Here is a 24,513-nt window from a genome sequence, read left to right on the forward strand (position 1 = left end):
TTGAATTCAAAGGACCCCTCTTCTTAGGTTTGGGAGGATAATGCTTTAAAGAAGGAATAAATCATTTTAAATGACAGACTTTCAATAAAGTCTTGCTTTGACAAACAAACAAACAAGTATAAAATTGGCAATACAATTTTATACTTTCAAGACAATGTAATCAAACCAGTATGTGATCTATTCCACATCATACCAAGTTCCAGAATACCTACATTTTCACATTCCTCACACATGACAGTGCTAGTCAATTCACCAACAAAGATCCTATCTATGAAGTTCATCTTCACACCCTCTCTTCCATATGCTGAAAAAACATTGCCTTTTTTAAATGTGAAAAATAACAGATCCAATGCCACACTATAAGTACAATGAAATTCTTTCTAAGATATATTATGAAAGCACAATTTTTAAACATATTCAAAATGTTTTGAACACAATACAATAACTAATACATCATATACTGTATTATCTCAACATTTAAAAATATTTTAGTGAGATGGTTCCCTTTTATCCTTCCCTTCCCCACCTACTGTAACAGGATAATAATATTGTATCTCTCAAGAAGCCGCCTTTTAAATAAAATCTCAGTTTTCTTTTGAATACATAATATTGTATTGCCTTAATATAGACACTGGGGTAGCAGACAGGTTGTCACCCTTTATAAAAGGTTTTTGAAACTATAAAACTCTAAAAAATGAGACAAAAGTGTGTTCTAATATGTCTCTATGCCTTAACTGTTGTGGATTTGGGAAGGGTGACTTTCAAAACAGCTTAATCATTATTAAGACATTAATTAAAACAAAATCCCCCAAATTAGAATTTTTGCTTAAACACACGAACCAAAAAAATTAATTTAAAACCTCTTGTTTTGAAAAAACATGCCTTCTTTTGAAACAGCTTCCTGTCTTGGCTTTGTAATCATATTTAGAGTGCTCGCAGTATCAGTCAACTAACAGAAATCAGTTTTATTTACAGAAAGTGGCCTCTCTGAGTGATACAATAATTTTGGCTACATAACAAACCTGAAGATGCAGCAGGCTATTTTAGAAAACAAAATTAAATTCTATCTATCATTAAAAGAGGCATTATTAATACAGTGGAAGCCTTTATCCTGGATACAAAGATGCAAGTCAGCACATACTGAGCTCTCCATACTTTAGATACACACTAGGTGGCACTAGAATAATACATATTACAAGGCTTTTAACTAGAGTACTTCGGGACTGCTGTTTGCAATAGTCAGTTTTGAAGAAAACGGTATTTAAAAACGTGCGTTTTGAAAAGTTTTCACTAGAGTTGCATACCTTTGACTTTTCTTCTAGTTTCTTCATCTGCCGTCTTAGTAGTTGGATTATTAAATGCTTTTAAGATACCAGTTTGTATACGCTATAATTAAAAAAAACCCAAACAAATCTTTAGCAAGTATTTTAAGGGTAAACATTCTAAAAACCATTAATATGTGATTAGATTTTATCTACTCTTATTTCCATAAAATAAGCATGATTTAATATTTTAAAACTACTGTTGTTATTCACTAACAGTGTCAAAATCATCCAAAAATTTCCTCCCCTTAAAAAAGGAGCCATTGTAGAGCACTCGACAGGTCATCAAGAAACTGAGATTTTCAGTGAACAAACACTATCCATTTTTTCCACTGTTGGGGGTGGGGGAAAAATATCCTGAAGAATGGACTGTTACTGATTGACTAGGATACAAAATACCTGAAGGCAGCTGAGTATCTTTTAATAGCCAGACTTCAATGATGGTGTTTGGCCAGTATTTCTATTACTTCTGTTTATTTTCTAACACCGTACATTTCAGAGTTATTTTCAGAGAAAACCTTCAGAGAGATACAAAACTTTTTATGAAACCATATAAATGTCATCAACATTTGCTCAAAAGATCCTAAACCCACATTTTTGAAAGAAGAATCAGAAAGAAGCAAATGCATACATACAGGTGAGCTGTAGCTGCACCTCAAGACAGGGAGAGCTTCCCCCCCGTTTCTCAGTTGCCCTGGGATAAGGAGATGCTGTATTCCTGAGGGCTGTACCCTGGCAGCAGAACTGCACAGGCTGGTACAAAAGGCGGCTCAGCCCGACCTCGGCGTGCTGAGGAGAGGGAAGCCGCAGGATGAATCAGGTCCCCTGACAGGGAACACTGGAGCGTGCATGACCCGCGCTTCCCTTTTCCCCCGCAAATGTACTTGCTTTCTAATCCACAAACTCTAGTAACACGTACGAGCCTCCCGTGCCGGTGTGCGAATGACATTTGTAATTAAACGTGTCACTGAAGTCACACTTAGAGCAAAGTACCATTCTAGAGACAAATGGCGATACCGAACCTTCTGCAAGTAACTCAAACCCTATGTCCTAAAAGGAAAGGAATAATAAATAGCTCTTGCTTGCAGGCAGCAAAGTACACTTTCAAGCCATACATTACAAAAGTGTTAGGATGACAGACAGCGTTGGAGGTTTGGTTTCCAGTTCAGGCACCCATCAGACCAAGTCACACTCCTACCTTATGAGTATGTGACCTGGCCTGTGAATTAACTCCCACTGCCCCAGCTCAGCTTTGTTCATCTTAAAGCCAACCATATACTAAGAGGGACTAATCAATAGGTAATTCATGAAGTTGAGCACCATAAATGGGTTTAGGGCCATAAGCAACCCTTTTGTTGGGATTAGCTCGTTGAACCATTTATTTAGGTCAAAGAAAGACATAGTCTTTGAATGGGCAGGGTGCTGTGGACAATGGCAGCAGACATTAATCAATTAGCAGCAGGGTTCAGCCACTTCAGGCCCCGGTGTGAAACCATCTCCGGCCCACATTGCTTGAAACGGCAGACGCTATGTCATCTTTATTGTAGTATCGACAAGCTTTTATCTAAAAAACCCACTTGTGTACATACACACTTTCTAACTTTTTTTAACAGGGATAGGAAAAAGTTCCAACACTGGTGTCGGATACAAGATACAAAACCACAGAGAAGAGGCAGAATTGTAATGTGATTTTTTGTTAGTTCCTGTAACTAGTGCCGTGTTATGTATTATCTGTATTTCTCATCAAAACTCTTAGGGTTTAAAAACAATTAATCCCGATAGGGCTAGGGAGGCAGGGACAGCCGCGTTCAGCTCTCTCGCAGGTGGATGGCAAAGCAGCAGGCTGCCCTTTCAGCAGGCCTGTTCCCTCTTCGGAGAGTAAAGTTTAAAAGCGGCGCGAAAGAGAAAGGTTAGTGGCTGTAACCCCTGCTGCAGGATTCTGGTGGCAGAGCCGTCGCTGCAGGCTGTCCCCAGCCGGAGCCCGCGTGCTGCCGGCCTCCGGCCGCCGGCAGAGCTGCTCCTGCCTGTGTCTGGCCGGCACGGTGGCCTGGCCTGACGTTGGCCGTTTTGTCACGCCATCTACAGACCCGAAACACGGGATAATTAAAGAAAAAAGAAGAGAGATGCCCGTGGCGGAGCAGCCCGAGGTGATAAAAGACGTGTCTGCAGCAGTGCCCCATTAGGGCAGCAGAGTGGTGTAATTGCAGGGCAGGGTGGGACCAGCCTCTCCCTGCCTGGTGATGTGGGCAGCAGAAATACTGCCCGAAAGGTCACTCAAAATTCTTACTGTCTTCCATTATTCTTTTGTGGTAGCTACTGTAGCTGTCACTGGTCTCTAATAATAAACGATTCAAAAGGCAAATACAAATGCAGGTTATCATAAAGATGGCACATTCACTGGTGAAACAGGAGATTGACTTGAGGGGAAAGAGCAGTCACCCACTGGAGAAGAAGCTTAGTCGTTGTAATAATCCTGCTTTCAGTGAATCCTCATTTGTGAAGCAAATACCGTTTCCACCTTTTATTACACGAAAATCAACAAACAGTAAAATTTCCCTCTATTGCAAAAACATGACAACTGTTTTCTAACTGAAGTCAGCTACTTCTGTTGCGTGCCCTGTTCAACGTGTAATTCTGTAAGTGTGACAGTGTCAAGGTCTAGCTGTTTCTCCCTGTAGTTCAGTTCTGTTTATGATCAAGTATACTGCTGACAAGACCAATATATATTAATATTCTGGTAGGATGGAGATTTATTCAGCTCTACTCTAGTGCCAGGGACTGGGCTCAGACACAGCTTTATATCTTGTCTGCAAGATAATTCAGTTCAGGATCATGACATTCATCACGTTACTAAATGAGAGGGAAGAGGAAGTACGCTGGTCAGTACGAGATTTAAGGCCCTCCTTTTAAGGAGACTTAGAGAAGGCTATTTATCAAAATATCATCTGAAAAGAAGGTTTCAGGACTAAGTCAGGCAGATGAAATCAGATACAGTCAAAATAGTTCAAGCAAGCAAACACACACTTTCTTGCATTCAACAATGCAGGAGGCAGAAATAACGAAGGAAAAGAAACAAAAAAAACCCACACAGGGTAATTTTTAATATAATGTAACTGCTTATATACATAGCCCACTTAGACGTAGATTTTAAGTAATGAAAAGCAGCACCTTATTTATAAAACAAGTAGTTCTTCACACTTTCAAGAGATACAAGAAATTGCAGGATTTTATTTTTGTCATTTTTTTCTTTCATTGAACTAGATTTCAATGGAAATTGTGGGCAGGCCCACAGCTAGGAGCTTCTAATTTCTTTCCAAAAGCTTTAAAATACACTTTGTCAGCTAAATCAGAGGTCCTACTTCTACTTTCTTGATTCCCCTGAAGTCCTTTTTTTTGATCATTTTATTTAAATAAAGGCAAACAATTCAGATTCCTAAAATTATCACGTTCTACTTACCATACTCTTTCTACTGCTGACTGAAACTTTTATTCCAATCAGCAATTTTAACATATCAACATGAACATAATTAAATAGTCTTTCAAAAAAGTCATTTTTCTCAAGATAACAAAAATAGCCACTCTTACTTCATTAAGTACATCTTTAAAACATTGGGAACATGAAGAACATTGAAGCAATGACTAGTAGTTCACTATACAGTCAAATAAGTTCTTTAAAAACACGCACAAAGACATTACCTTTGTTTCTTCAATCCTCATCGCATCCAACAGATAGTGCAGAAGCTCCTGGCTGTCCTGCTGCTGGAACCCCTTAAATCGAGGAGCCCTACGAAAGAAGCAGTAAGGAATTTAAATTTACCTTAGGAGGTTCTTAATGAGAAAACATCTACATCAGACTCTAGTTGGATGCCAGGGGTACAAATAGGTACAATCCCTGCTGGACCTCATGGGGCTTTAGGAAGCTCCTGGTGTGGCAGCAATTACACCAACAAGGCTGCACTTTAACCTGGGTAGCATTTTGACCCTATGGGGTATGGCCTGACTAAAATACAGCTTTGCCAGTAGAGTTTCATCCATGCTAGCAGCATTTTGCTGACAGACTACACCAGTACTTCTGTATTGCCAAACAGTCCCAATGTCATGGAGGAGGGGGAAAGAAGATTTTCAAAGCGTTTAACCTCCCTCCTGCTAACTCATCCTTCTCTCTACCAAGAAGAAATCTCAAATGTGCATAAAACAGTTTGTGTATCGGAAACCAGAAACAGCACTATAATCTGAACTGAAAAAAGATGATGTTGAAATGCAAGGGAAGTCACAAGGCTGTGCATCAAACAAACAAGAACTGCGGGTCAGAATCCAACTGAGAATTTCTTAACTTCTTAAACAGAAGTATACATAACCATCTCTTCCAAATGTCTCTACAGTCAATCAATCCACTAATCTGCAGCTTACTGAACTGAGTGAACGGTCCATGAGTAAGATGGAAAACGCCCCAGAAATTAGTAACATCACAGAGCATAAGAATTTCAAATGCTATTAAAGAAATATAAGAGAAAATTGTAATAATAGGATATTCTGATATATGTAATTTACACTGTATTCAAACAGTTTTTATTTATGCTAGATTTCTTCAATTAATATTACAGATATAATATGACAGAGGATTTCAATTCTAAGAGTATCACTAAGAGAAAAGCCAGGGTTTGGGGCAGGTTTTCTTGGTAGAAAGAGTTAATCACTCTTCCATTATCAGATAAGTTACTTTTATACTTGCTTCAGAAAAGCTTTAAAAGGACCTTTTAGCATCATGAACTATCAACTCACACCATATCCATATCTAAACTTCTGTCCTACAGTCTAACAAACTGCAATATTTCACGTCTGAAATTCATATTAAAACATGTAGTATTACAGAAGCAAACAAAACACAGCTTCATACCTAAAATGGAAAGAGCCTGAAACCGATGAGACACTCTTCACTGTTATTTTGACCGAGACAATATATTTTAATCCATATTCCAAAAACTATCAGGTTTGCAAAAGCAGGTAATAAATTGGCTATACATTGTCTGATTTTTTATTCCCCAAAGCCACTTAAGGGAATTGTATACCCAACTGGTTTTGAGAGCAAAAATATCTGAGAAGACAGAGGTTGAATTTTCACAAGTCTGCTGCACAAATCAAAGGAACCTTCCTGATTCACCCATCATAACAGCCAAGTGTATCAAGTATGTTGCTCCTGCTGCATATTGAATACAAAACCATTACAAATTCTAGCTTTTCTGCAATTTCTGAGTGCACCAAAAGAAGTAATCTGGACAACCCATAGAAGAACATAAAGTATCCACACTGTTACTGTGATTTAATATCACTACATTTCCTATCACTATTAGTTTACTAATCTAGATAGCCAGAATTAAAAAGGAAATGCTGATACAATGCTCTTTTCTCACGCTATCCAAGTTTAGAAGATGGGGGATAGTGTGGTCCATCTCATCAGAACTTTACAACGCTTGGTAAAATCTTTTAAAGTCTCATTTCTATACTGCATCCATAAGCATGGGTGGCAGATACGCCAGCCCCCTGTGGGGATATCCCTGGCCATCCCCAAAACGGCAGCGAGCAGCATCTCGGGCTGAGCAGGTGAAGTGGCCTGCAGGAGAAAGCCACGAGACTGCAGCTCTCCAGCTGTGATTTTGTTTGCAAGGTGAGTGATAAGCACTTCTTGTATAACCATGTGCCACAGCCCTCCTTTTTACAATAAAGTTGAATGAAGGAGCGTTTTTTGTTTTGTTTTTAAGATCCACATGAGCTAAAAAGCACTAGGGCTGCAACTGAAAAAGGTACTGCTTCTGCATAAATAATAACGTCATTACTTTTTGGATGTGCAATACCAAATGACTGTCTGAAATTCCCAGACTACAAGTGCACCTTCTAGAATAATATATACTGGCTACTCAGGTTAAACAGAGATCTAAATCACCAAGGACTGCAACAGCTTCTTTCAAAAACAAACAAACAAACAAAAAAACCCAGCATACTTCCAAATTTTCATCTCTAGAAATTAAGTCTTAAAGGAAAGGGTCTACACGCCTTAGAAAATACACATCTGGTGTTGCCCTGGTCCTCTCAGACTACACTGTCCTCTGAGCTGCCTCCTCCGTGGTGTCTGCACCAGCAGAGACGAGCCAGCTTGTGAGTCAGACCAAGGATGCAGAAGGGACACTGGCACTGGCTGAGTTGGTACCCTTGCACTTTACTACACAGGACAAACAAAAAATGAAGGTTCCACAGGAAAAGCAATTCTTTTTTAGTCTTTTTGGACCACCCACAGCATCCACATGACCCTCATAAGCCAAAAGAGGGAAAACATCTGTTTCAGACGACACTACCATTTACACCAGTGATGTTTTAGCCAACTGCACAGCGGTAACGTTGCATCTGTTCATAAGACAGCCATTCAGTAGTCTCAATCACTGCTATTCAAAAACTAGATTCCTTTTTTCACTACTCACAGCATCTAAATACACTCTAAATAGCATACTTTGCAGGCATAGATTACACAGAAATTGCAAAATACACTTATGAATACGTGGATAGATCCTTAAGCTGTTATCCTTACTAAGATAACCATAGCTAGAAGGCTTCTCATAAACAATTTGGATCTCCAGCTTCTTGCAACCCCAAATAAGACTGTAAATATTCACTATTAACATATTTCTACTCACATTAACTATAACTTACTGGTCAAACCATACCTGTCTTTCCAGGCAAGTTACCCTTTAGATCTTTAATTACAGTCTTGGACCAATTAATCTAAAATGGGAGTGGAAAGGGTGTTTTTTGTATCTCCAGTAATGCCACCAAACGGATTCGCTGCAGACTGAGAAGAGCACATGCAGGTGTAACCATGTGCACCCCTCCCAAAATCTAGCACAGGAGGCAACTGGCTGAGCAGAGCTCAAACAGGAATTTTATTAAACTGGAAGAGCAGCCAGAAAAACCAACCGCTTACTTGGTTATTCAATTTTATTAAACGCATGTTGAGCCAGTTTTCATTTTCAGCCTCAGATTGCGTGCTCTGGCTAACCAGTACAATGAGCTGTAAATACGTATCAGTATTTTCTCCAGGCACAATGATCTTACTTGCCCAGCCATGCTCTTCAGCTGTTCTAGGGTTCCCAAAGATGCGGTTTCTTTCCCACTCACACACTAAAGCTGCTCAGGTTTGCCTTGGAAGTTTGTGCTCGTGGATAGGAGAAATTAAAGGTGATCAGAAAATGCATCAGGCGTGCAACGTGCCTACAACAGTAGAACTTAAAGCTGGGCAAGATGTCAAGACACCAAGTTAGGGCACAGCAGCCCTGGGCTACAGGCAGGACAGCGATAGAAGGGTCTCAGTTTTGAACTGCTCGCTGGAGGCACTTGGGATGTAACTGGAGAAGGATCTAAGGTGACGAGGCATCTAAGGTCAGTGCCTAAAATTAAGTGGAATAAATCTGGACCTGCATATGCAAAACAACATGTTGACATTTACAAATATGATAATGTCACATTTGTACTTTGTATCTACTTTTTGACACAAAGTTAACAATATCCCTAGATAAAAATGATTTAATGATGCTGCTCTACTATGAGACTTCCTATAAAATCTGGAATCAGCTGAGTGGGGGGGGGTTTAAGCATTCTTTTTAGAGTCAATTTTTTTTTTGCAGATGCAGGTCAACCTAAAAAATTAATTTAAAATTAAAAAAAAAAAATCAATTAATTCAAACTTGAAATACTCCTCTTAAAAATTAAATATTTTGGTTTAATATTATTAAAATGCAATTTTTTGCTTCTATTAAAATCAAATGTTCTATTTCCAAATAATTTGATTATAAAAACCAAATACATTCTGAAAAGCACTGAACCTTTGTTTTTGATCCAATAAAACACTCAATATACATTAAAAAGATAAATAACATATGTACCTGCATGCACATGTTTACATGCATGCACAGTTTCACTTTTCTATTTGCTAAAACAGTTTTCTGATAGTTTCTTTCATTGAATGGCCAGCAATCTGAAAGAATCTTTTTTTTTTTAACCCAGATGCTGAAATCAGTTAAATTCTGAGAAACCTAGTTAGTTAGCTGCAGCATTATCATTAGTTAGTTTTATTTATGAGAAATTTGTTTTCCTGAGACAGTGAGAATCAATGAGTATATTCAGCCTGTCTTCCCCAGTACAGGCATATTAATAGCTCCAGCATATAGCAAGAAAACAAAATCTTGCATTTACACAACCTGGATCTTGGTACTAATAGGGGTGGTTTTTTTAATATTTTTTTTTTTTTTGGCCACAGAAGCAGGGCCACTGCAAGACACATTCTAGTAAAAAGGAAGAAAATTAAGAATTACTTTACAAAAAAGCAAGCAAAAGCTCCATCACTGTTACAGGAGGGTTTTTTTCATTGTAGGCACACCTCACAGAACTAGATCATCAATGCAAATCAGAAAAAAGCCCCACACATACCTTTTGTTACTTCTTATGGTTTGCAGTGTAAGCTCCTGCTGATGAACATACAATGATCATTTCAGATTAAAATTAATTTACTAAATGATATTTCAAGGGAAAATAGTTCACCCATATGTTCCACACAGTTTTATCAGCTTAAATGAGAGGGGGGAAAAAATGAACTCAGCCATGGCATTTTTTTGTTTCTCTTAGCCGTTCATTTCACTGGCATACAGAGCATCGATGAGGACAAGATTATTTAGGCTTCTCTGTGCTTATACGAAATCCTTTTCCAACCTCACATAAATCTACACACTTGAATTTTAATGGCAACAAGGATGACGGGAATGTAACAGCTACCACTTTAAAAGTGAAATGGTAGGGAAAGCAACTTGTAAAGATGCTATGTAAGATTTGAGTCATTTACTTGGACTGACAAATGATGTCATTGTTTACACTGCTTAACATGTAGTTAATCTGTCATTCAAGTACATGCATGCTATGTAACACTGTATATAATTCTAAATATCCAATGTTCTGTGGAAAAACATTTGAGATTAGTGCATTTATTTGGGGGGGGAAGCCACAAAGGAAAACCAAAAAAACAACAATAAAAAAAGAGGAAGAAGGGAGGGAATTTCACACCACACAATGCATTTACTGGGAACTTCCTACACTTATAAACCAGTGCTGGGGAAAAAAAAAGGAATTAATCCATGCTGATACACAGAAATCTGACAACTAAAAGATGTGCACTCTCGTCTCCTTGAAAATATGCTTCAAGCAAGATCCTTGGCAAAAGTGGGGGACTTGAAGATGGTTGGTTGAGTTGACCGCTCACAGATGTGCTGACATATGGAAGCCAGTGCCAATGCGATACAACCTGTTGTACAGTGTCAGCAGGATAATGACAGAACAGGTTGAACTCCTGCTAATGGCCATAAGTGGTGAAGGACAACTGTGACATCTACATGCATACTACTTATCTAGCCTCTCGTTACTCATCTGGAGACCAGTTATAATTGCTTGACTGTCAGTTAAAGAAACACTTTTCATGATGATCTACTTCTAGAATGTTTTAATAACAAAACCTACATAATAACGTAATTTTTAAAAGGAAAAAAAACACAATTCTCTAAACATTAATATGTTTAATTCCTATCATTTGAACTCCTATTCCTTTGAGAAATGAATATGCTTCAAAAGCAAAACTGGGGTACAATTACAGTCATTCAGTCATACTGCACAGAACTGCCATACCTTTATGTCGCTAATAAAAATCCTCTCCAAAATCATCCTTTCAATAATTACTATCTTTGAGCAGAAGATAGCCTAATACCTTGGAAAACTTTAGAAACAATAACAATGCTTGGAAACAGAAAATAGAACATGCAATATGATTTTTTCCAGCAGTGCGAAATGCAGAGGAACCCCTCTAATACTGCAGTACACTGTAAAGAAGCAAAGTAAAATGTTTACTTCATGTTAGCCCGAGAGAAGAAATTTTGCTTATCTGCAGATAAAGATGTTTATCTCTCAAGACTGATCAGTCACCAATGAAAGTTACAAAAAAAGCCTGCAAAGGGCCAGTTTATAAAAGTTACAACAATTCACAGGACTTAGGTTTCCCAGTGACACTATCAAATACCTATTCCCTGTCATTATACAATAGCCAGACTGAAAAGTTTTGTTCTTCCTAAACCAATTGTTCTCATTAGTGATCCCAAGTTATATGCAGCACTATGACAGAAAACAGAGCAAAATCCTACAGCATGATTAATCCCCGTGATTAATCTTATCTCAAACCTGCCCCTCAGACATTAAGAGTTCTGCTACAACAAGGTGCTTGGTAGGAAAAACCCCAACCAAACATGAGCGTGCCCCCACACGTAATTAACAACACAAGACATGCCTGTCCTATCTCCTTTGGACATGCTGGCTGATTTCTTTCATCTTTTTCTGTCTCACCTTCTCCCAAAAGAGAAAACAAGGCACCATGTCTCACCTTTGCCCAAAAGAGAAAATGAGGCACCATCACTTTCTTGCGATGCACCAGATCTCTGGTACCTGCGCAAAAAGCACTTGTTAGAAGTAGCTCTGAATGGACGTAATAGCTGACATGCTACAACAGAGCCATTTCCCACCTGACCATCAGAGGGAAAATACGGCTCTTTTTACTGAGTAATGGAAATATCTGTCTGGTGCAATTTCTTCCTACCAGCTGGTAGCTAAGTGAAGACCTTTATGCATGAGGTCTTGCATCCCTATAAAAAAAGTTTTCTCTTTGTATAGACATCCAATTCTTCTTTCTTCCTTTAAGTCCCACTAAGATTTTCAACAGTGCTCTGTGACAGCAAGTTCCACAGGTTAGCTCTATAAAATGTTAAAAAAAAACCTTTTTTCCCCTGGCTCTAAATCTGTTGCCTTTCAGTTTCACAGACAGCTCCTTGAACTCTTAGGAGGGCAGTTAAATAAGCAGAGCTAATTTATCTTCTATCATTTATTGTCTGCTCTTGCTGTCATGCCTCCTTTTCATGTCCTCTCCTCCCTAAACTCCCAAAATTCAAGTCCCTCTTGACGTGAAGGCTTCCTATTTTTGTTACCTCTCCCTAAAGCTCCAAACTGGCTTTATCTTCTAATGCTCTATTCTGGTTAACATGAACATTGCTACTGAGGATACACCTCCAATGTACCTAATGAAATTATTGGTTTTCTCCTTCATTGCATCTACAAGCATTGCTTGTGTAGTTCACCAATACCACACACATTGCAAATACTTGTGTTGTCCAAAATGCTGCACAAGTCTTCCTCCTGAGTGGAAGAAGTGAACACAAAACTCGAACAAGTGCAGATGATTCCTCTACTTTGCACTCATAAACCTCATCCATCCAGCTTTGTTAACTTGTTCCTAAAATTAAAGAAACTCTGACAAAGTTAACTGAAATAAAGGCATGCAATCTCTCAACTGCTGCTGCATGAAGAAGATTCAATCTCCTCTGTCAGAGAGCTCCTGAACATGAAACAGCACCATCAGCAAGGCACGTGGAAGCACGACAGGGACCCAAAATAATTCTTCACAATCAGTCAAGGAAACTTCAACTGTATGTTCGTCTGCTATTATCTTTAAATGGTAAAAGTCAAATGGGAAAAGTTGGAAATCTTTCCTAAAAAGAGCTTTTTCTCTACGGCAATATTATTTTAAAAGAAAAGGCTCAAAAAGACTCCTAATTAATGAGAAAAATCCTGTTTCCTTCACCCCTTAAATCTTGTACAACATTATCTCAGTTTCTCTTGGCGTTTCCTCTCAGAAGTGATAAATGTGGAATGCTCCAAGTATTGTTTAGGTTTCCCTCCAAAACTAATCAATATTCCTAACTGCACATGACTTCCATTCTGTCAGTCCCACCTCTGTCTTGAGTTCTGCTTTCTGCACCTGAGAAGGAAGGATGAATACTCCCTGAGGAGGGAAGACCTATGTATATTTTGTGACTACCAATAAAATCTTTGTTAGGCAAGTATTTTTTCCTGCATGTTAATGTAGCAATATAATACCCCTATAAATAATTATTTGGTGAGGGTTTGAAGCAGCTAAATTCTGTAACCACTTTCTGGGCTCATCGCTTATATCCTGCAACATTTCCTTGCTATGCAAATCTAAGCTTTCTTCCACCAATAAAATTATTCAATCATAACAAATAAAGGAAATAAAATTTATGTCCTCTTAATACATCAGTGTTGCATTAGTCACTAAGTCTCCAGATAAGTCAGAAGTCTGCAGTCCTGATATTCAGCATAGTGGAAAACCAACAGAAGGGCCCCGTAGCTATGCTCACAATCTGTCCTTGCAAAACATCTGACAGCTGCAACACTAACAAAATTAACAGTGGATGAATTAGTACCAGACGCTAAACAGTTGCTATAGAAAGACTCATCCATTTCTTTTCTTCTTCTCCCCTTCTTCAACCTGGCTACCCCACCACTTGATAAAATTAACACTCAGTATCATTTTTTTCTTTTGTTATTTAATAAAAAAAAAGCACCACAAATACCCTTTCATACACAAGATGATGAACTTCATGCCGTGATCTCCCTAGACTCTTAAAGAAGCAGTCTGCAGTTGAAAGGACTGCGTCCCAGTTCTCTTACTCCTTCTGAGCAGCAAACGCGCATCCACTTGCAGAGTTTCTCACTTGCAGATTTTGGGATCCCACCTGGTGCCATGACAGAGCTGCAGCTGAACAAGGCAGCGCCTGCTCCCTTTCTTTACAGGCTCTCTGCCCACACCTAACCGCAGTCCTATGTGCCTTCGCCCGCTCCTTTTTAGCTCTTCCTTCCTTCCCTGCCTTCTTAGGTCTTCTTTCACTGAGCACTTTTCCATTTCTGAGTAAGGATGCCCAGTTCAAATGTGAGCATTCAAACTCTTGCATAATGCAACATCTCAAGCAGGTGGAGTCCTGAAGTCCCACAGGGACATCAAAAAAGCAACTGCGGACATCAAATTCAGAAGTGTTATTCCAGCACTGAACTTGAAATGAGGGCAAATGTCAGGTGTTAAATTATACAGCTACCTTTACTATATCTTGCATTAACTGATCCAACATGAAAATATGTCATCATTCAGCTGGGAGATAAAAAAACAAAAAAACACCCAAACTCATCAATACCAATTTAATCAAAATCTATATATATTTTTATATATATAATCCAATTGTGTCATCAGGGAAAAGTATCCATTTTTAAAGGATCAGCCTTCTGCTAGACTCGAGACAAATGTTATTAGGAAACCGCTGTGTTACTTTTTGGCTAGATAGCATACTATAACAGTCCTGACAAGTAGATAGATCGAAGTACATAAAGAACAGCAGCATACCATCCCTGCTGACAGCTTCAGCATTTCAACCATTCACATTTGTAAGAAGCCTTGTAGGATTTGGAAGTGACTATACTAAGTATTACGTAAAACGGCTATATTCTCCATGACCACTCAGTGCGCGTGTCCCTGTTTGCAAGCTACAGGCAACTATTCAAAATAATGTTATGGTAAAGACTGGGAAGACAATTCCTGGGTCACTGAGTCCAACTCTTCATATCACAGACAAGTACATCCTACGCTATCTGTACAATCTGGTTCATAAATTCTTTACTGAAGAAAAGTATGGTCATATACTGTAGACTGGAACTGAGACAGCAAGATCTGTGATGGGGAGAGAATAAATTAAAAAAACAAAACAAAACAAGGTTGCACCTGGAGTCAGAAACTTTTATGTAAAATATATAAAACCAAAACATTATTATTAGACATCCTTTTCCATGCCCTTCTCCCCAGTAGTTAAATGTCTTTCTCTGACTTATCTCTCTGAAATACAAACTTTTTTTTTTCAGTGTAGTACTTCCTTTCACACATGCATCCTGTCATCTCTTTAGGAAAGATGCTGTTTGAACTTTACTTGTTAAGTAAAAAGAGTTTCTGCTAATGCATGTGAAAACCACAAGTAGTGCATGCCTTTAAGATTACTTTATTAACACAACCTCTGGGCAGGATTCAAAAAGCAGTTTACAGAGAATATTGCAGCAAAACAGACTACTCCCTAGCTGGGACTCCTGAATCTTGCTGTGCTCTCTCTTTCATTTCAGCTTTGCTAAAGAGTAGAAAGCCAATTTTAAAAGATTAAAAAAGGCTTTCTAAAAAAGGCATGACAGAACACTGCATTCATACTGTTTAAGTTAATGTACAGTAAATATATTCAGTTTGCAAAGATAAAGATTTCCCATTCTCCTACTTCCACCACTGCAGACTGCTGAATTTGCTGAAATTCTCCCTTTCTTCTTTCTTGCTCATGTCACCATCAGTAACAAAATAATCAAAAGACCAAAACCTTCTGTCATACCCATGCAGCCACTTACTGCCCCTGAACACCTAATTTCTTGCTAACAGGATGTGGCTGACACTTTTATTATTGATACTAGAGCTAGTAAAGGTTTTATATCTAAATTGTGTTCTGCAAGGCTAACAAAAGTAAGAAGTAGGGGTGAAGGCAAGATATGAAATCTGCTGCCCACATTAAAATGTGTTTCAATTGCAGCTGGTAGTTAAAGTATAAGCTTATCTTAAAGATGAAAAAACCCCAACAAAAAAAAAGAACAACTAGATATGAGATTTAATACCGATATATTGTGCAGCTGTCACTTGATGACTACACAAACACACAGACAGAGCAGATACAAAATAGCTATTGCTTCAAAAATACAATGTCATCTGAAGAGCACTGCATCATGATTATTTTACAGTGAGCTTGCTAAGGTGGGCTTCAAAACATGTTTTACTTCATCTTTTCCCTTCTATCCTTAATACTTACAGAGAAAAAAACTACTATTCTTATTTAATCATTTCCCTTCCATTTCTCGGCCAAATTTTGTTCTTATAATCACATTTTTGAGTCATCCCTAAAACAGGAGGAAGAGTGAGGGAAAAAACATATTTTTCTTCCCTATATATTTTTGTTCCAGGTAGATAATGCTAAAGATAGAACACTGGTGTTCGACTCAAAATCACTATAAAGACACTTTATACACACTTCCTTTTACAGCTCAAAAGAATCAAAAGGAAGTCAAGTACAATAGAAAAAAATACAATATTAAGTATCTGAAGTTGAATTTTGAGGATAAAGAAAAAGTAATAACTGATTTCTTTATCAGAATTAAATTGTCCCCACTCTAGTCTAAAAGCTTTTGTTTCTTTATACCATATTTTAAACTCATGCTTGCACAATGAGGTTGCCCTCTAATGCCATAGCAGGAGGCTGCAACTTTCTTCTAACTCTCTTGCTGCAGAACACTTACAATTCCATAGAATAATACTGTAGCAAATAAATTAACATGCATTATTAACCTTTTCAAATGTGAGATTCAGCTATATCATCCTTCAGTTACTCTGCTTCTACAGCTTCTTGTACTTGTAAAGTCAATATTTAAATATTTGTATCAACTTTTAAACAGGTCTTCTACAGGTGTTTTAAAAAGCAAGATTGTTTGCATCATAATTGAAGGCACCTACAAAGCACCACTGTAAACATTTTCCACACCAAGAAACTGGAGTTTCTTCAGGGCTTGTAAGCTCTTTGCAATCTGGAGCCATATGCCATTTCAGTACTGCTTCAAGTCCTTGCTTGTTAGACCCTTTTTAATTTTGAATTGATGCCAAGGTCAGACATCATAGCAGAGGTTTCCCATTTAAAAGCTTAGCCTTTTTTTCAAAATACCTACATACACTGTGCAGTGTTAGCACAGCTTTATGCTAATATACAACAAAACCTGAAAAGTAATTCTGTTTTCTTCAGTTTTACCATGCCCTCTTCTGCCCCCTCGCACTCAGTTCAAAGCCCATTCAAAGCTAGTGGTTATGGACTGGGCCATACATTTCATGAAGAGGAGGTACAACCCTGGAGCGCAATAAGGAGCCCTGCAACTTTAAAATATGAAGAGCACATTTTCTGGACTGCCCAGTAAAAATCTAATGGCACCTTAGAAAGGACAACAGACAAGGCACACTTAGAAACGTATCACTGGAAATTAAAAAATAAATAAATAAGTAAAAGATACTGACAATACGTACTTTTGACAAAGCTGACTGAACAGCACTTTGGGAGAAAGAGGACCTTTTCCAGCCTCCCTCATGCTGTGAAGGAACAAGAACATCGCTGAAGTCAAAGGTCCCGGGCTGGAGAGGTTTACCACCAAAGGATCCTTCAAAGCAAAGGTAAACTGCACATCAGATTTCAAAGTTAATGACAGACAAGACTTACCTGAAGTTAGTATGTTTATGACAAAGAACAATGTAACTTTCAGTCTTAAGAGTGTTTTGGGGTTGTTTTTTTTTAAATGTCAATGTCACTGACATGACTGGAATAGTTGAAGAGAAAGCTTATTATTTAAGTAGTAATAGTTGCAAAACCAAACAATTCTTGTTGAGCAAATTGGTTGGTAACCAGTAGTTTTGGGAACAGGCATGTCAATGAGCCAGTCTGACTCTCACCAAAACAGACCACCTCCTGTATTGGCTGCTTTACTCTTACTCCCATGTGCACTGAAATTCAGCTGGAGAGACGTCGCGGGCGACCTCCTCCGTGGGCCAGCGCAAGACAGATCTCAGCAGCACTCTGTCTACTCCACCTCACGAAAGGGGTGGCCAGCTTCTCTGGCCTGAGCGCCGCACATCGGAATTTCCACATGTCCGACAGCCACAGAAACGTACCCTGTTCCTCCAGGAACCAGGCGCCGGGAAGGCACCGGCGGTGGTTCTCAGCAGGAGCCGACAGCAGACCCCGCAGATCCGCCGTGGCAGCGGGGGACAGACCCCGGGCACAGCCCATGCAGCCCCTCCTGGTAGGAGATTCGCCCCAGCCAGCAGGTCCTGGGCTGGAAGGAGCGGGCCAGCAGCCACCCAAGCCCGTCTTAGAGCAGGAAACGCTCCTGCACTGCTTATGCCACGTGTGTCCCAACGACCACAGATCGCCAGCCCTCCCTAACGCGCTCCCAGGTTCATACAAGACCACACTGCTTCCTACTCGCTGGCCCGACTCTCACAAAAACAGATCACAACTGCTGGACAAACAATTAGAGAGGCTGCCTCGCCCAGAAAGCCGATCCACAGAAAACATAAGCGCTGTGGATAGACACAAATATAGAGTATTTGCATTATCAGAATAATGCACCATCAAAAGGTGGAAAAATGCCCTTTACCAAGCAGGAAGCTGGGAGTTTCTACATTACTATTAGTTAGACTACTGCTGCCCTCTAATTCTGTGTTGACATACAAAGACCAGAAAACACAGACTTTGCTCCGAAGATCTTATTTACATTGTAAGCATTGCCATTAAACAAAAAATCAATCTTTCAACCTTATGGCTGTGCAAGTTTCACATCAAGCATAAGCCAACGTACCACTGGCTTTCTAAGCCTCCGGGCACAAACAAGCTCCAGACCTCCGCTGTGGCTCAGGATAACTTAGTGAAACATGTTGCTGCCCAGAACTGCCACTGGAGGAAATATAGACAGCAATGCAGTAAATTTCACACTGTTCTTGCCTGGAGAAGCTATGAACATCACCGACAGCAACGTACAGAAATCTTCATCATTTCAGAGGTATCTGAAACAGAATCCCACCCCTCAACCCTCACTACCACCAGAAAGCTCCCAGTGAACAGCAGAAAAAGAAAAAAAAAGAATAAAAAATCATCTCTAAACTGCTTTCTTTAGCTAGCAGAGAGAAAGGGGTATTATCTTCATTGCCAACAACATATTATGAAAACCCAAGTCTCTAAGACATGACCAGGAACAGCAGCATATTCTTTTAATAATAACCACAGCAGTCTCTTTCCCATATGCCTGTAATGAGCTTGTGGACAAGAAATTTGGTCCTCACTGAAATTTTGCTTCTCTCAGTTTAATCCTCTAGCCCATGAAGCACATAATAAATTTTACAAGCCTTATAAATGAAGGTCTGGGACAGACTGGAATAAAATACTTCATGAACACTTTCTAGAGCCAAATACACTATTTCTTGTATCATACATTCATACTGAAGCAATGAAATGAGAAACAAAAATAAGCCAGCCACTTTCTTAAGGTCAGGCATCATTTGCTACTTCAGTGACACAAAATTTGAAAGGAAGTGATTATTCCTCCTCCTCCAGGGCTGAATAATTCGTTTCGTAAAAGGAGTGAGTTCACAGATATCATAAACCAGCTAAACAATTAAAAGGCAAAAGAAACAGGAGAGTAAGAGTATGTCTTTAATGGAGATGCGATTTCCCATCCTCCAGCTTCTTCCCACATTTCCCCAAATTTGTATTTCTCACTGTATACTTACCAATTGGGAGTCTGAAGTATGACAGATTTTTAACTTTGTTCCTTTCTCCTTCATCTCATACACCAGTTCATTTAGTACGTGAGTCTGTGCCAAGTTCTTAAAGAAAAAAGAAATAAACCCAAGAAAGACACGCTGATCTTTCAAGTATACATTTTCCTTTAGTTACAAATCCTAGCTTTAGGGAGAGACAAAATGAGACATATTTCAAAATGTACAACTGAGGTTTAAATCAGACCACCGGAAAAAGCAGGTATCACCCTTACAAGAGCCAAGATCATTGATCTCAGACTGTTTCTACAATTGTATCTAATTCTGTTTCTGTAATTCCAAAATAGTTTCCTAGTAATAACTTTGTTATTTTTGTTGAATAACAAGATTGGGGTGGGGTTTTTTTGTTTTGGTTTGGTTTTTTTATGGTGCGGACATTAGTATCAGTAATCATTTGTTTCTTTTAAACTCTGCAGTCTCCCTCATTGTGCCCCAAGAAGCACAAAGGCTTTGGCACACTGAAAAGCATTCTCTCTCTGAATTTAAGAGAGAAACCAACTCCACATATCTCAGCTTTGTTTTTTATTTTTGGTTAACTTTGACTGCAGATCACTTAGGTTTCTACAATGCCCTAAGTATGGACAGAGAATAATTTGCAGTTATTCTACTCCTTACAAATTTACTATTTGTTTGCTGAGTTTTGTAATCACCACCATAAACACAAGGTAGAGTGCCAGTTCAGAACATCTTTGTAGCAGTTTTCTCTCATTTGTTCACTCCTGTCTCCAGACATAAAAATGTCTCTGCTCAACTGACAAGCAATAGGGCAGTCCAATATAAAACCCGCTAAGGCTGCTGCTTTTTTAGAGGATGTTGGTTTAGTTGTAGACTCAACATCAATAAAAGTGTATTAGCATAGTTCATTCCTCTTATTCTGGTCAGAAAAAAAAAACATAAATCACAAAAAAGTACTTTTATAACTGCATCCATTATAGGTGTTTAAAATGATCACAATGCACAGTGCAGACATTCCCATTATGCATAAAGTACCACTTTTCACACCCACCAGTACGGTAAATGCTGTGCATTACTCACGACTGCCTAATGCTGAACTACAAATAAAACCATATGCTAGAGTACAACCCACACACATATGCAGTGTGTAAAACACTTGACATTTTCATATGTCTCATTACTGTGAAAAATGCTACTGATCCAGGAATTCTTTTTTGTTATAACAGGAAATATTGCTTGGATAGCAAGGAGTAAAAAGAATTTGAAAAGGGCCTTCAGAAAGCAGAATGAAGACTGGTAGCAGTCATAACCTTTTCTGAAGTCCACAGTTTATACAGATTAAGTATTTCTGAAAGCTATTAAGGGAAAGCTGTATGATCTTTCCATCTTACCTGCATGACAGCATTAAAAAAGCACGTATTTCCTAAATTATTTATTCCTTTAACTGGAACGGATGCACCATTACCAGAACTTTTTCCTTTCGGTATTTCACTTGTTTCACTGTTTTCTTCACGGAGTCGTATGATTTTTGATGAACCTATAATTAAATTATAGATTAATATTACTATGTAATTGCATAGTTTAATCAATTCAGTCCTTCCATGGCTCACGTTTATCATTTTTAACATATGCAGAAAAACACATGATGGTACTCTAAGCTGCTTTATGTATTTTTAAAAAAAAAGAGACATCAGCAGTTTAACCCCGGGGGAAAAAAAAATTCTCCCCAACAACTACATATATCCAACAAAACCTTCCACAATAATCATACTGTCCCATAAGACTGTAACTTCTTCAATTACCCAAGCAATAAATAAAGTAAACCAGGCTTTGTTAGTTTATTAACAATAGGCAGTTAAGATGTACGTTCATTAGACACACTAGAAAAACCACACAAAGGCTGCTTTTTGGTGCATTTGAAGAGGTACCAAAAGTTACCACCTGAATGCTGCAAGTCTTTATCAGTTATGGTGGTCTGTTTGAATTGCCTTGTACAACTCGGTCAACAGACAAATCGGAGTTATCAGTTTCCCCAAACGCTACATTTGCTCCTTGACTCACCTCCCTTCGTCACAGCCTGAGGAATTGCTAACACAACCCAAATACATACAATGCTAGTGTTTTAATTTCAAACAACAAAAATTTGATAAAACTGCAATGGAAAATGCTACCAGTATAACATCCACATATTTCCCTATTTCCCTTGTTATTTAAATAGATGAGGGGCAGCAAAGTTAGACAGTCATTAACTTGTAGCCTAGAGGTAATGGAAAGACTTGAGATAACAATATTTAGCCTCGAATTCTACTAGCAACTTTCATATTGTCATGGTTGCAGGACTAAATATGAACATTACTGACATCTGCAGTGTCTTAAATATTGATTAACAATGCATGTCAATGTAAACGAGTTATGGACTTAATAGATGCCAAGAACTGTGATGCTGCAATCTCTGTCTTGACATATGAATTCATATATTTGTCCTAATGAGTTTCACATTGAAGTCTCATTAAAGTGTTCTTGAGAAATAACTAACAGACCTATTTACGTTAATGAAATGCTCATGCCAAAAGGTTCTTTTATGTACACTCTAGGTAGCTTCTTGCTTAGAAGATGAAAAAATATAATTAAATAAAAAAAGAGTCATTAAAATATCTATTGTATCTGGCAACAAGCTTGTGACGCAGTCTGTCTGCACCCTATAATGCCATCAAGGCATAATTATTTTTCCAAATTATATCGGAGTTTGTCAAAACACAGTTAGAGGTGCTTTGCTGTTTAAAAACATTTTAAATGTTCTTGGTAATACTGCTTACACAGCTTTAAAATACTCTCCACTCGTGTGGAAAATTAAGACAGTACAAGGGCAAAGTAAGAGACCAAGTTCTCCTTGAAAAAGCAGACAAAGTGTTTTTGAACGCAACAAATGACAAATAGCTTGGGAGCTGCTCACACCCTGAAACAGTCACTGTTTTATGGGCTACATGCAGCAACACCTTTTAATTGACATGCTTACAAGGGGCACACTACAGTGTCTGAGACTCGTCCACCCACGCAGAGCTCCAACAGAATTATAGCAGGAGAATGGGAACTCCAAGTGTCTGCAACTGGAAGGCACTGCTCACTTTCAGAAATTTAGTAATGTAAGTGGAGACTTCTTCCCCTCAGAAAAGTGTGCCAAACAGAGCAGTGCTGGGGAGAAGAGATGGTTAAAAAGAAAAAAAAAAGAGGAAAAAAAAAAAGCCAAAATTGTGTAAATAATTTGTGTATTAGTATACCACAGTTGTTGCATTTATCCATCGGCATTCAAAAACATCTGGGACAGCATCTTAAAGTAAACAATGTTCACAAGGCCATCTGGACAAAACTGCAGGCAAAAATTAAAGCATAAGCATATGGAAAAGCAGATTTTTCTCTTCCCTTTAGCAGTACAGGATGACAAATGTCAAACCTAGATCTGTCCACGCTTCACTGTGCTATGCTTTGCAGCACCACCTGGCTCTCCTTGCACAGCCACCAAATATGGACAGCACTGCCACAGCGGACCATATCTGCAGGGCAAACTCGATAAAAGCATTTCACTTCATGGTTAAATGGCAGCTTCACACAAGTAGCAAGGTTCCATTTGCTGAACCTTACATATAAATTATTTAAGGAAGGGAAAACAAAGCCGAAGCATCCAGCTTTGCGATAAGAGCTGGATGAATATGCAATTATAAAACACAATAAATGAGAACCAGACATCCAATTGCCACAAAGCTGGATAATTAGTATAGGGATCAGAAGAAGCAGCAGTAAATTAAGAAAAGGCCTCCATGTTGTTACTGAAGTCTAGGAACCTCCTTTCATTCAGAAGGTTTTAATTACCGCCTCTTGATTTTTTAATTTTACAAACAAAATCCATGTGACATTCTACTAGGTTTTTCGTATCTCTGAAAAAGTCTTGACAGAAAAGTGTTGCTTTGCCATTCCAAACAGATATTTTTAAGGACATGTACAGAGCCAGAGGACAGACAGCAGTTTTTAATTTAACTCTGCTCAGTGTCCCCAGCTCAGTGACAAATGACAGACAGGCCTGAAGCTGAATGTTTAGTTGACATGTGAAGAGTTGGTCAGTCTTAATAGAAGATGCTGGTAATGACTGTGATAGCTAATACTTCTACAGATTGGGGCTGGAGGGTCCTTCTGCAAGATTAACCCAAGGCTACAAGCATGTTATTAATCAAAAGGCTAATATGTAATTTTTTAAAGTGAATTTGCACTGAACTGTTTCATGGACTCTTGCCAACTCAATCTTGCAACCCTGTAATGTTTTAACAGGCGTGCTTTTGGATATGAAAAGTGACTTTTAAGCCAGCACAGACACAACAAGGGCCTCAGCGGAAGGATTCCATCGAAATGGCTGTCATCTGCTGCTGCCCACAAGGGTCTTCAGCTCCTGGCCAAACAGGAGAAAAGTAGCCCAAGCCATCATCCGCGTGCAGTAATACCTGTTATGAAGGACCTCGTTAACGTTAAAAAGAGCAAGGTGGGTGAAAAGCACAAAAGTAATTAAATCCATAGATTGATTTCTGTCCTTAGTTCACTATTACATCTTTTAGAAGGGTACCCATGGTGACCCTCAACTCCTCTGCCCTTCTCGGGCACGGCGGACATCAGCCCCAGGCGGGCCTGTCCCTCCACAGCGGGCACCGCGGATCCGATGGTGACTGTTTCGGGGCTCACGCATTCAGACTACGCCTCTCCGTCAGACTCCTTCCGCAGTTTTGTTGTAGAGGTGGCCTTTCTAATACAGGGAAAACTCTCACCCAGGTTGTGCCTTGATCACCACCCCCCGACTCCCTGGACAAAGCCCATCTGGCT

At 38.9% G+C, this 24,513-nt stretch overlaps 1 protein-coding gene across 3 annotated transcripts in view; it reads right to left on the minus strand.

The window, feature by feature from the left end:
* The window catches only part of USP45 (ubiquitin specific peptidase 45), a 55,435-nt gene that overhangs the window by 12,456 nt on the left and 18,466 nt on the right, over positions 1–24,513 (minus strand). For all 3 annotated transcript variants that reach the window (XM_075046660.1, XM_075046661.1, XM_075046662.1), the window contains exons 6-11: positions 21,042–21,187; positions 19,648–19,743; positions 17,392–17,522; positions 5,019–5,106; positions 1,305–1,386; positions 213–304 (exon numbers count right to left, since the gene is read on the minus strand). In XM_075046660.1, coding sequence (XP_074902761.1) covers positions 213–304; positions 1,305–1,386; positions 5,019–5,106; positions 17,392–17,522; positions 19,648–19,743; positions 21,042–21,187 — 635 coding nt within the window. The remainder of the gene's footprint in view (positions 1–212; positions 305–1,304; positions 1,387–5,018; positions 5,107–17,391; positions 17,523–19,647; positions 19,744–21,041; positions 21,188–24,513) is intronic.

This window comes from Buteo buteo, chromosome 15, assembly GCF_964188355.1.
Source record: "Buteo buteo chromosome 15, bButBut1.hap1.1, whole genome shotgun sequence".
NCBI lineage: Eukaryota > Metazoa > Chordata > Aves > Accipitriformes > Accipitridae > Buteo > Buteo buteo.